Raw genomic sequence first — 13,765 nt, forward strand, 5'->3', positions numbered from 1 at the left:
AAACAATTTGTTGGCGGGATTACTGCCACTATCTTTCTCTCCTCCACTTATCGGCAAGATGCTAATGCTTTTAAGGCCATGACATTAAGGGCTAAATCGTCTCTCGCAATAAATATATTTTCAACTGTGCTCCGTACAGTTGGAAAATGGCTCAAGATATTAAGATAAAGTCGGAAAGCAATTAAGTGGCCAGCATGTCGCAACAGAGTCATAAATTGAACGCTTCCTTAGAATTTAGCCGCTTATAAAATTCAAAATATATAATGCATATAATTCGTTTAATCTAATTACTCCTTAAGCCGCTGATATACTAGCTATATATGATTCTTCTTATTATGAAACTAAACATATCGTATCTTCGAGTGATATCGCACTGATACGTTGAAAGAAGGCTTTAAGAAGACGATGTATAATTTTCTTCTAATCTGAGGATGTTTAATCGATGTAAACAAAAGGATTGTAATGTAATTTAACATTAATTGAAATAACAGCAATACAAATAAAATATGTAAATGGCATAAATAAGAATAATAATTCGAAATAGATAGAAGTAGGAGATACAAATATTAAATAATAATAATAATAATAATAAAGGAATTAAGCAAGTATATCCGGTATAATCTTTCCCTCTGTTTTATCTACCTTGTTTCATTTGCTTCGCAAGTTTCGATAAAACTCGTTCAAACGAAGAGAGAATGTTATTCAATGATACCGAGAATCGTTATTAATATCAATATCACGTTGAGAAAATCATTTCGATTATATACCATCGACGATTATTCATCGTCGAGCTAATTGACCTGTGCAAATGTCGAGTTAATGCACGATCCACTGCCTCCATAAATACGTAACGCCCCTGTAATTTCATCCTCCTCGCTCTCTCCAACTCTGTCTCCCTTCTTCTTCTTTTCCTTCTCTCTCTCTCTCTCTCTTTTTTTATCAGGAAGCATCGAATTAATTATCCAGTGGACGCTATTATCCCCTACAAATAATTTCAATTACACGTCACGGTGCGCACCATGTCGTAAAACGAATCGTTAACAAGAGACAAACATCGGCCTGCCAACGACAGAACTGGAACGAATGAATTCGCGCTTGTGCCTCTCGCGTCGACGAATACCAAATAACGCGAATATTTATTATTAAATTAACATATATCTGGCCCGAGTTGGAAATTTGTCGCTGATCCACGTTCGAATCCACTTCTCCTCGAATATAAATTAATTCGTTGGCTCATTGTTTCTCGATGCTCTTATTAACTATTTCCTGGCCTTCCACCGGTTATAATTGATGGATCGATACGAAATCACTACGTTGACGATTTATTTAATCGTTCTCAAAATATCGTCTCGGACCCGTACTCCTGTCACGGCCATTCAATCCGTTTATTCGCGAACGCAGCAACGCGAATTTTCAACCGAACACGATCGTGGAGCATTGCTTGGAGCGATTTTCGAGCGAATTATTACTTCATTATTTTAATTTCGATCTCGTGTCTCATACACACGAAATATTACGTTCGAAGAAAATATTTTAAACTGATTAACGCGTTTGTGGTTTACATCCCGTTTGCTGTTTATCCTTTGTAATTAATTTATTCGATTTTAATTTATTCCATAATGAGTAATTTTACTTATGATCATAAATACACCGTAAGAACAAAAATGATTGTTTTAATACAGGCTTTTAATTAAAAGCCTTTCTGAAAATAGAAATAAGTGAATTAATATCAAGTTCTGATACATTTAAAAAAAAAAAAAAAAAGGAGCTTATTGCTTCTCAATTTAAAAATTATATTGAAAGGATTCGAATTCGAATGAAGTTCGGCGAAAGAAAATATTATATCATAGATATCTTAATTTTAAAAAATTCTCAACCTCAGAATGATAGAGCAAGATATAAGATTTTTCAAGAAATCAAGAGATAAAAATAGATAAAAAAATTCTTATTTACATTAAAAAAAATCTGATAATCTTGATTTTGATATATATTTTTCAGTCTTTCGAACAACAAAGTTTATTTATTCTTTAAAAAATTATTAATTATTAAATAATATCACGAAGGCAAACAAATTTCTGTCTGTATATTAAGAATGAGAAAAGAATATTCGTATTGAGATTGAGAATATTTGTATTATTTCTAGTCTTAGCCAAATCCTAAATCCAGATATTATCATATCGATATTTACAATTAAAAATGAGGAAACGATATAGAAGACTGAAATATATCCTCAATCATTATTACTACAATCATTATTGTGTATCATTATTGTTTCATAAACTTCTAATCTAATCTAACTCAGCTAAACTTTATGCCAACTAAAATATTCGCTTGGAAAATATCCTATTTCTAATGATTAATAACAAGCAATCTCTTAGATTAAAATCTCTTAGAAATTACTTAACTCAATTATTCTAATATATCTATGATAAAAATCTAGATTATAGGAATAGCTTCTTCTATTATAAATAAATAAAAATCCCGAAAAATATGAAACTACAAAAAGAATCACAATTATGTTTCAATTATAATTCTCTTCACGAATCTAATTTAGAGAAAGAAAACGTATTTCATAAATAATGACATAAAAATAGTATAAAAAGAAACGAAAATCCTATTAAATATTTAATCTTTATTGTTCAACTCTATTTCCATTAAGTTATCAATGAATTATTATTAATATTTGTAAAAGAAGAAACATAAAGAGTTTTATCAGTTTTATAAACAATCGACTGAGAAAAAATGGCGGACAAAACTCAATGTAATTATTGCCACTCGCGAAACGAATATGGATCCTCTCGTACATATAATTTAATCACGATTTATCCCTCTCGATGAAACAAAATTATCATAACGATTTTCTTAACACATTGGTGTATTTCATCATTATTAATCCTTTGCGCTTCAATGGCGACTCTCAGGCGCCATTCCACCGAATAATTCCAGATAATGACTCAATAACTCCGGACTCTTCGGCATCACTTGGATTGTTGCAGCAATTCGAACGGCGACAATATTCATCTATGTTTGACTTTTTTAAATATAATCTTATAAAATGTAGAATAACATACTATCAAATGTTTAGACATTTTTATTTAAAATTAGATCGCGGATCGAATTTTACATATTCGACTATACTCCGAGTTTAATGATAGAAATATTATTTTCAAGGAGGAAAATAGTGATAAAAATGGAAATGCAGTAAGAGAAGATGAGAAATAAGAATAATAGACAATAAATGAGACTATGTTATTGGGATTGTAAGGTTTGTAACGATATCTTATTGTGATATTTGCTTTAACAAACCGAGGATGCTTCTTAGTAATTACTTCATTATTAAAATATCACATAACATAGATTTTTAATATTCAACAATTTAATATTCAATAAATTATCTTTCTTTGTATGTAAAGATAGATAAAATATTAAAATATAAAAGTTTTACGTTAATTTGTGTGTGAAATCATTTTAAGTTAACTTAAGAAATTCACCGAACGAATACGGGAAATCGTCTGGAGTTGCTGATTCGCCCGATCGAAAAAGGGTTAATTCGAACTGGGTCCCTTCTATTCATCTGGCCAGTCAATTCGATTGAAAATATTTCAACGCGAAAACGCTCGAATTTCTGCGAAATGTGCATTCGTAATCCGACGTAGACGTGAATCCGCCATAAATTTGGATAAACGTCGTCCTCCTCTCCCTGTCTATCGTTCACCGTAATTTCAATAATCGCTTCGATACGATGTACACACGCGACACAGCTTTCTCTTCTTCTTTTTTTCTTCTCTTTTCTCTCTCCTTTTATCAACAACGTAGGTTGAGTCATGAATTGATTTAAAAAAATCGAATGATGAGTCGTGCGTTCTCATCATTGTATTGATTCGTTTCGCATGGCGTGATCGATAAACACTTTTCTTCGAAATTTTTTGTAACATAAATTAATTATAATAACACAATATTTTATGGTAATATAAATTAATAAGATAATTTTAAAATTTGGAGACATCGTTGGAAATTATTTATTTTCTACATAAGTTTAAATATATCTTCTAATATTCAGTTATTCACAGAAATTATGTTTGTAATAGTAAGAATTTTCTTGAAGAATCCAAAATTTCTATTCTTTTTTTTTTTTTTTTTGCCATTTAAATATTTTATCTTCGTATCTCCTTCGCTAATTTATCGATTCATTAAGATTAAAAAAAACTACTATTTAAAAAATTCCTTTTTTCAATTATTCTGCATTCGAGGAAAAAATACATCGTGTGTTCTATTATAAATTTCGTACGTATGTATGATAAATACTCTCGATTCCACAAAAGCGTGCCTATATACGTATAATTATCCTGAATTATAATAAACCGGAAATTTGTAAATTCTGACGCCGTTTTCAAGAAACTCCCGCGTATTTCGTTAATGCGTGTGTATTCGTGTTAAGCTCGTACAATGCAACGCGTCGTAGAGACCAAGTATTAGAAGTTGGAAATTTGGAAGAGATTATAACGAATTAAACGAGAAGGAAGTTCGCTCGAGAGGGATGCTCTATTTATCCATGAAGAAACATCGTTCTATGAAACTGTTATTTCGCAACAGTCAGTGAAACGAATTTTAATTCAAATGTCGATTCATTTGGAACGTTCGATAAAGAAAAGAATGTTAATTGTCGAGTTCGACGATAACGAGTTGAGTTCAATATTAACTTATCTAATCTTGATTAATTTATAATTTTCTAATTCTCGATTTCTTTTCAATATTATGAACGTAAAAAAAGGATTTCAAATTGCGTAATATTCAAATCCAAATTACATTTTTGGAATTTAATATTTAAATTTTAAACAGAATCAGAATTTTTTAATAGAATGTCAATTTGGATTTGTATATTACGACGAAGATAACTTGATATATTTTTAAAAGAATTATCCATTACAATGTATCTAAAGAATTGCACATTGTAATGTGTCGTAAGAAGAATATTAACTCGTTTCGGATACTAGAAATTCGTGATCTATATTTAATTCTTTTTATATTTACATTGCCCAGTAACTATTGAATTTCTTTCTCCACAAGAAGAGAACACCGTATTTATTACTGCACCTAACATACAAAATAAAGAAATCTTATACTAAATAATATAATATTAGAGCATTAACACTATCAATCTTAATCGAACGAAGATGATCCAAAATAAAATCCGTTGAAAATCTAATCTATATAATTCGATCAACGAAATTCATTCCCCGTGAATCAATTATTCGCCACGAATCAATCTTCGAGCTCCAGACTTTACATATCCAATAAATCTCGCGGATAGAAATATGTTCTTCCGCCACTCCCGGCTGATGAAACGTCCCCAAACGTCGAGAGGGATAATTATAACTAAATTCCGTGTGTAGAACAAAATTGAAACAACACGAAGTGTTTCGTTCACGAAACGTGTGAGTAAAGCACGATTAATCAAGATAGCCCTCGTTCTATCAGTCGGAGGAAAGCGCACACCGGCCAGGATGGAAATTTAAATGGTAATTTTCAGCCGGATTACACGTTATGGAATTATCCTTGGCCTCACTTTCATCCCCCTGGCCATACTAATGCTGCCTTATTTTCATTGCGTTCATTCGCCCGTGTCATAAATAATGCACGTTACTTCCTTTGCGAGCCGCATGCGTCGCATTTATAATACACCTGAGATAGACACGTGTGTATGTGCCTTAACTCTCCCCTCTCCCCCACCGTATATTCGGCCGGGTACGGCCATCATATAATTTTAACGCCACCGCCTGGCCTTTTACGTTTACGAGAGTCGTTTGGCGTTGCATTAATTCTCGCGTACGTTACGCCACGTTTCGAAACACGTGTCTGTATTCTGAAACTAGGGACGTTCCGGTGTATGCGCCACTTCGTATTACCCTCAGGCTGAATCGATACATAAAACTATATTCTACGCCAAATTATACGCATGCATAAAATGTATTCGTCAATTTCTCTCTTCTTTTTGTTTATATATATATATATATTGTATTCCTCCCATTTATTTCTTTTCTTTAATAGCCAATAAGACAGAAATTGTTAAGCTCTGGAAACATTCGATGATTATCTATTATATAAAAGACAGTTTTAATCTTTTACTTTCGATCTTAGTTACATTTTATCAAGAATATACCGTAATGGAAAGAATTTTTTACGAGTTAATCAGTTAATCAGAGTTGTCTTTTAGTTCTCGAGACATGCAAAAAAATTGTTGTTGTAATTAGAAGTATCAACAATATGTGACCACTATTTAAAAATGCACAATTGGTGGAATGGATCAAAAACATTTCTTTATAGATTTCGTGCTTGAAATATATCAATCTCAAGATACATATGCAAGGTATTTATAAAAATGTGGGACACCTTTGGAGAGTGGATTCTAAATATCAAAACGATAAAAAAAGTTCATATATAGATATGTCCGATAAAGTTTAATTAACGAGTTATAAGCATTTTTATATCATTTTCAAGTTTATGTTGATAAGCAAGATAAAGCGAGACGGCAAAAGAGCATGAAAGTGCACGGCAGTACCGTATTGCAATCTTGCTTGCGTATCGAAGCCCCTCGATGAAAGTAAATATACTTGATACTTTTTATTTCAAGTGAATTTTGATATAAGATAATATACAATATTAATTAAGTCTTATTTTTATAAACACCCTGTATATATATTGGATATTTCATGGATTCTTTGAAATTTCTCAAATATTGATATCGATATCGATATTGATAGTGATATTACTATCATTGTAACTTTGGATATTGTAATTCCGATAGTAAAATATTATTTTATATTTTATTTTCGCAAATCTGAAAGAACTATCTTCTTTTATAAATATCTCGAAAACTGTAAGACACTGTTTAAGTTAATAAAAAAATCAACTCAAAACAATGCCCTCTACTTCAAAACATATATTAAAATCAAAATTATGCATGATTAACTGAAATCAGTTAAAAAGTTATACTTGCACAGATTTGGAAAAAGAACAATTCATAAACTACATTGTTTAACATGAAATTAATCATCATCACTATCAAATTGATCTTACTACGCTTCTAATTGATTTAAACTAATTAATCTCATTTAATCATTATCATAATATTCACGAAAGAACGAACCCAGAATAAAGACGACGTGCTCTCAACCAAGAAATACGGCGGATAAACATAATATACGCTATGCCAAACTGTGTTCATTCAATAAATCGCCTCTGTGTATCTTTCTTCCGTATTTTCTCCTCTCTTTGTCCCTCCACTTCCCCATTTTTTTCCCCCCAGTCTTTATTACACGCGACAAGATTTGGATGTGTTCGCGCGCGTGTACACGCAAAGCAACGATCCAGCAAGCAACGTAGGAAAAATAGGCGAAAACGATGAAAAAAAAAAAAAATGATACGTTTTACCAGCCACAAATGGAACACCATTTGTCGTCGTTTCAATTGTTTTATTTCCGGGCAGGGGGTTTTATTTACTGCGGAGTAATCGAAATTGCGGTTGGCCGTGGTAAAAATTATATAGAGACCGCGGGGGCGAGCCGGAAGCTGTCGCGTCTACCTAACGGGAGGGTGAAATGTTGCGTGGATAAATCGGTGCCCGGTCCAGGGGTCAAATATTATTTTTATCGTTGCTTGTTTCACGATTAGAAATCGAGCGTGAAATCCGCACATCGAGAAGGAATTAAAAACGATGAGCGTATAATGAAGTATCGTGAAAATGGATCAAGGATGATATTCGTGGATCTATGAAAGTTGTATGATGTAAAATAGTAATGATTGGGAATAGGATTGCGGAATTTTTATGCAAAATCAAATTTTTATGAAATGTAGCTTAAATAGAAATTTGGTTTATTCCTCGAGCGTCATAATAAATACTATATTTTGCGTTTTTTTTTTCATTCTGTAGATTTTTGCGTTCTAATTTGTTCTAATTTTGTATAATCTAATAATTTGATTTACTATAAATTGTTGGACAGTTTCTTTATAGTGTTTTGAAAAATATCTTGTGTCATTTATACTACATTTTTTCATGCTTTCAACAAAAATTAATTTAAAATTAAAAAATAAAACATAGCATACACAAGATTAAAAATATAAATCGCATTTACGTTAATTAAAATGAATCATTAAGGAATGTTTAAAATACGACACAGGAAGGATGATTGAAAAAGATAGCAATGAAAAAATAATAAGAAATAACTAAAACTTTTGAAATAAAAACACACTTTTGAAAAAAGTCGAGAAAATAATTTTGAATCAAAGACAGGGAAGGGGAAACAGGAGAAAAGATAGGGAAAAAAGACGTAATCAAAGTTTATCGATTCATAATCTACCACGAATCATCTTAGAGAACGTAATCAGTGTACTATTTTAATAAATAAATAACGATATCAAACTTAAGAAATATCAGTTCAGTTCGATAATTGAAAATAGAAAATAGAAAATTGTTCCGTATAATAACATGTGGCATATATTGTTGTTACTCTTTACGCTCCAATACACAATGTGCTATTTTCAACCCAGAATTATAGGAGGACATTCGTGTATCAACGAATATTGGTATCAGGTAAATTAATCATAGATTTACGCGACTTTGTCGTCAAATACGCCTCCGATATAATGTCGAAATATAACGAGCGAAGCAAATATTTCTCTATAATAGGCGTCTATTCATCATATGGGAAAGCATCATTGCGGAGGGTCCATTATAAGCGAAAAGTGGCTGCTAACAGCAGCACATTGTGTTTACGGGTACGTGTGGTTACGAATCGACGAAACCGTAAAGCGTGAATCGAGTAAGATAGATTTATTAATTATCGTTCGAGCGATTGATAGAAATTATTTTTCAGTTTCTCTGCCGAATTTAAAATTCATGTAGGCAGTGCTTACAACAATGATGGCGTTGAATACGATATCAAAAATATAATTTGGCACGAGAATTACAATAAATATACGTATAATTACGACGCCGCCTTAATAATGGTACGTTTTTTTTATGTATCTTTACTTTTATGTATTTATTTTATATTTCGAATCTTTATAACAACAATTTTGCAATAATCGTTTCTTTAAATTTAAGATTTTTTAATTTACTCTTAATTTTTTTTTCTCTTTTTTTTTATCTTGGAATCTTCTTGCTATTAAAAATTTAGATTTTAGTATCATTCCTTTTAGTATATAATGGTTAATCTATTTTAATTTCTATTGCAAATTAAAAAATTATTACAATTTGAAAATGTACAGAAGAATATTACAAAGAAGATTGACTTGGATAGGACAAGTTCTTTTGTATACTTAAATCGGTTTTTTTGTTATTTATATTATATAATTTAATTCACACTAAATTTATATAGTATAACTAATTAGTGTGATTTTATTTCTTAATTTTTCTGTTATAAAATAAATAAACTACTTTGAATATTTTTTTTAATCAAATTATCTATTTTTAACCATAATACGTAGATATCTCTACTATATTATATATTTTACTTATAATTATAATATTTAAAAGTTTATTTAAACTTTTCTCGTTTTCAATTTTAATAATTTAATCGAAGTATTATGTATAGAATAACGTATATTCTATACATTATTTCTCTTTTCTTAATTATTAACAAAATAGTTCCATTTATACATTTGAAGATAATGCTCTTGACAATGACAAGTTAATACAATAAAGATTTGATTTTTATTATAATAATGTATACAATATAGATTAAGATTTCTAAATAAAACTATATATAAGGAGATGATAAATTATTTTTTATTCTTATTTTACTTGAACTTATTACAAGAACTTACATAATTCTATGTAATTGTAATCATTGTATAATTTGTATAAACTTATCACCATTAACAGGATTATTTTTTTAATTATTGCTTAAAGATTGAAAAACATACTTATGAAGCAAAGATTAAATAATCTTATTTAAATTCAATATTTTACTTAAAAAGATTAAATTTTTGAAATTAAAAGTTATTAATAAATCCTCTATTCAACTATCTTAATCTCTTATATCTTTAATCTTCAAAGACCATTTCGAAGATATTTTCTAAGAATTTCTAATAGATAAAATTATTTTTATTAATCATTTGACATCTGAAAATCTTTTAAATAACAAATATTACTGATTTTTATAAAAATCTCCAATGATTACAATTACAATATTTTTATATCTGTGATCGAAATTCTCCAGATATTGGAAATTATTAATTTAAATTGCAAATTTTATATTACCTTTATTACATTTTTCTAAATTTTGAATATAATATGAATAAGTTCAAGCATTAAACTATTTTAAAGTCGTATATGACTTTTCAAAGGATTTTTATAATTATTAAATTTATAGATAAGGCACTTCATCTTACAACAATTTTATCAAACGATCAGAGAAAATATTAATCTTAAAAATTTCTAACATGATTTCTGATGTTATATTTAAAACAAATCCAATCTAGAAATATCTAGATCTAGAAAAGAAAATCTGAGGATTGTAAACTCACAATATTTTCTCGCAGCTGTCGACCCCCCTGAAAATAAGCCCGACTACGAAACCGATCACGCTGGCTGACTCTACGACCTCGATAGAGATTGGAAAAAATGCAGTAGTGACAGGATGGGGCTATTTGTCGGTAAGTTTTTCGGACATCCATTTTCATCCCGTGCATCCATCGTTCTGACAGCTGACAGTACAGAATAAACTCGTGTTTGACACAGTGGCTCTGATACTTCAATCGTGACATTCGCCGAGACTGATTACCTAGCTGCGCGAATTCGTGCAAACATTAAGGTTTGTTTGCCGATCGGTCGACAATGTTCGTCGTCAAACATTCGACGTTCTCGTCGGCATTTCCACTATCTTGAACTAGTTTCATAAATGATACACGTTTTCCAATGATCGATCAAGATAATTGTCGATTATCTATCTAATCTATTTGCAGGTAAATAAGAACAGCATATCCGACATTTTGCAAATCTTAACGTTACCTATCGTGGACCAAAAGGCGTGCGAAATAATTTTCAACGGAATCAATACGGTGACAGAAATTATGATCTGCGCGGGAGGTTTGAGTGGAAAAGATAGTTGTTATGTATGTTTCAATTCTTCAATTCTTTGTTCCTATGTTGTTCCTTCGTTTCGAGAATAAATTATCGAATTTGCTTGCATTTTTCTTTAATATTTGATGTTAATTTAACGATAATTATTGATCATTAATATTCCACGATCTGAATTTTAAAAAATACTTTAATCAAATATCTCGTTATAAACTTAATTAAAAGTTAATATAATTTATTTTATTTTGCGAAAGATGCACAATAATTGATTATTCTAACACAATTAAAAATAAGTGTGTTATAAGTAAAAAAATTTAATTACAGATTCTTTTGCAATTAATATAAATTGATTATTTTTCGAATTATTATTTAATTTATTCTAACCTACTACTCTATCTACTCTATTAATAAGGAAATAATTGAAAAATGAAATTCTTTTTTTATCCAATAAGCATCCAAACACCGATTATATTAATAATTCTAATATCGTGACTTCTCATCTAAAATTTCTCATTAAAATTATGTTTATAAACATTCTAACACTCATAATAAATATACACATGAAATATCTATCACATTTTATACATCTTTCTAATATGCATTTGTTTCTATTTTAATATCAATTTTCATATATAATTATTATTATAGGGTGATTCCGGAGGTCCACTGGTGTACAATAACGTTCAAATCGGTATCGTATCTTGGGGTAAAGAATGTGCATCTGATAAATTTCCTGGTGTGTACACGCGAGTGTCCGCCATACGAGATTGGATAAGGGAGAAGGCAGGCGTGTAGAATTAATGTCGTACACTTTGGTGTACAGTATATTATAGAAAGATTTATTTTTCTTCGCATTCATGGGAGAGATGTGTTGAAATGGAAAAACAACTTGCACTTTTTCTCGTGTTCATAAATCTCTGTATCGAGAAAGAATATGCGAAGAATATCCTTTTCATTTTTAAAAACTTATATTTATATTTTAAAATATATATTTATATATATAAAAATAATTTATTATTTTTTTTATAATTTTATATTAATTCCTAATATATTATTTTCTTTTTATCATATTTTTATTATATTATTATATTTGGACTGAGGTAATTTAACTCATAAAAAATCTCTTCAAAAACATTGATATTAATGATTTTGTGATTGTAATTGATTGATATTTGTAAAACAATTTTTTTGTATGTCTTTTATATTTCATAATTTTAATGTTTTGTTAATAATTTATATTATTAATTTGAAAATAAAATTTATTTTCAAATTGTAAGTTGTTCATTAAATTTACCAGTGATTCCTTCCTTTTTCATTTTATAATTATTCGATTTCATAAATCTTAGATTTCCCAAAAATCCATTAATTTTCTGATGATCTGTCCATTATATTCATCCAGGATGGATTTTTTTCACAAAATTGTCAACTTCTATCTATTCGAACGTGGCTCCAAATGTACAATACTTAAAATCGATTGACAATTCTAACAAAAAAAAAAAAATAAAAATAAAAATAAAAAAGATTAGATGAAGTAAACGGATTCATCAATGAAGCTTATCTAGCAGACTCCACCATCATAGATGCGGGAACATTCAATATTGAAAGGACTTCCTTTGCGAGTGTTTGCGTGATTTTGCTGCTGGTTTGTAAACATTCAAAATTTCGTTCAAATTGAAAGTAAATCCGCTGAATTCCAAAATTTACAGAATTGCAAGCAATTCCCTAATCGTATAATTCAAATCCTCGAATATGTGATCACCGAGTCTACAAAAATATAACATTTGTTTGTCTTCCTTCCATTTTCAGCGTTTCGTTTTTCTGGATAATATTTCTTTCATAAAATAGGTATGATATTTCTCAATGTAATAAGAAGAAAGGGATTACAACAGATTAAAAGAAACTTGGTTATTAATAAAGTTAGAAATTCTAGTGATTGGAAGTTTGTCGACACTGTTCGATATTCGCTGAACAAAATGCAAGTAAAATAAAAAAAACTTAGAAATATAATTTCTATGATTCAACATATACTCATTATATTTATTTTTTATACTTACAAAGTTTCTGAATGCTTAAAAAAAAAAAAAAAAAAAGAAAACGATTAATATTAAATAATTTTACGTGAAATATATAATATTCATATTAATGTACTTTTTATATTATTTCAAATTGGTTTAAATTTTTCTTATTTTTTTCATTATTTTATACTATATTACTTGAATTTGATTTATAAATAACGTCAATTGATTTATAAATAACGTTTCTCTAGAAAACCGTTCTTCTAGAAAATATTATGCTAATATGAATTAATATAAAAACTTTATTTATCAACATTACCTACGTATTCTATTTTTATAGAAAGCGTAAAAAAAAAACCTCATCGAAGTTATTACGTTATATTTCTATCTTTTTTATTATTAATAATTAATTTTCAAGATGTTGTTACATTATGAACTAAAATAAAACATGAATAAATTAATAATAACGAAAGCAATGTAAAAGTTCTAGATATGTAAAAGTTTACAGATATTATACGTAGATTTTATTCACATTTGCATTCGTGTAATTTTACTTAAAATATTCGTCATCAACACGAACAAAAATTGTAAACAATTAATGTAGCTACAAACTCTTCGCTGTCATAATTGTATCCCGTTCCAACAATCAACGTTCCATCGTGCAATCAAG

General features: G+C 29.2%; 1 protein-coding gene across 1 annotated transcript; it reads left to right on the forward strand.

Moving 5' to 3' along the window:
* Nucleotides 1-8,454: 8,454 nt before the first annotated feature.
* On the forward strand, nt 8,455-11,875 carry LOC100865032 (trypsin). Its single transcript, XM_012489392.2, has 6 exons — nt 8,455-8,590; nt 8,687-8,781; nt 8,874-9,006; nt 10,543-10,656; nt 10,966-11,115; nt 11,729-11,875. The coding sequence occupies exons 1-6, from the start codon at nt 8,486-8,488 to the stop codon at nt 11,873-11,875; spliced, it is 744 nt and encodes a 247-aa protein (XP_012344846.2). The 5' UTR covers nt 8,455-8,485.
* The last annotated feature ends 1,890 nt before the right edge of the window (nt 11,876-13,765 follow it).

The sequence above is a fragment of the Apis florea genome, unplaced genomic scaffold (genome assembly GCF_048593485.1).
Source record: "Apis florea isolate Af1SG1 unplaced genomic scaffold, ASM4859348v1 contig_2980_pilon, whole genome shotgun sequence".
Taxonomy (NCBI): Eukaryota; Metazoa; Arthropoda; class Insecta; order Hymenoptera; family Apidae; genus Apis; species Apis florea.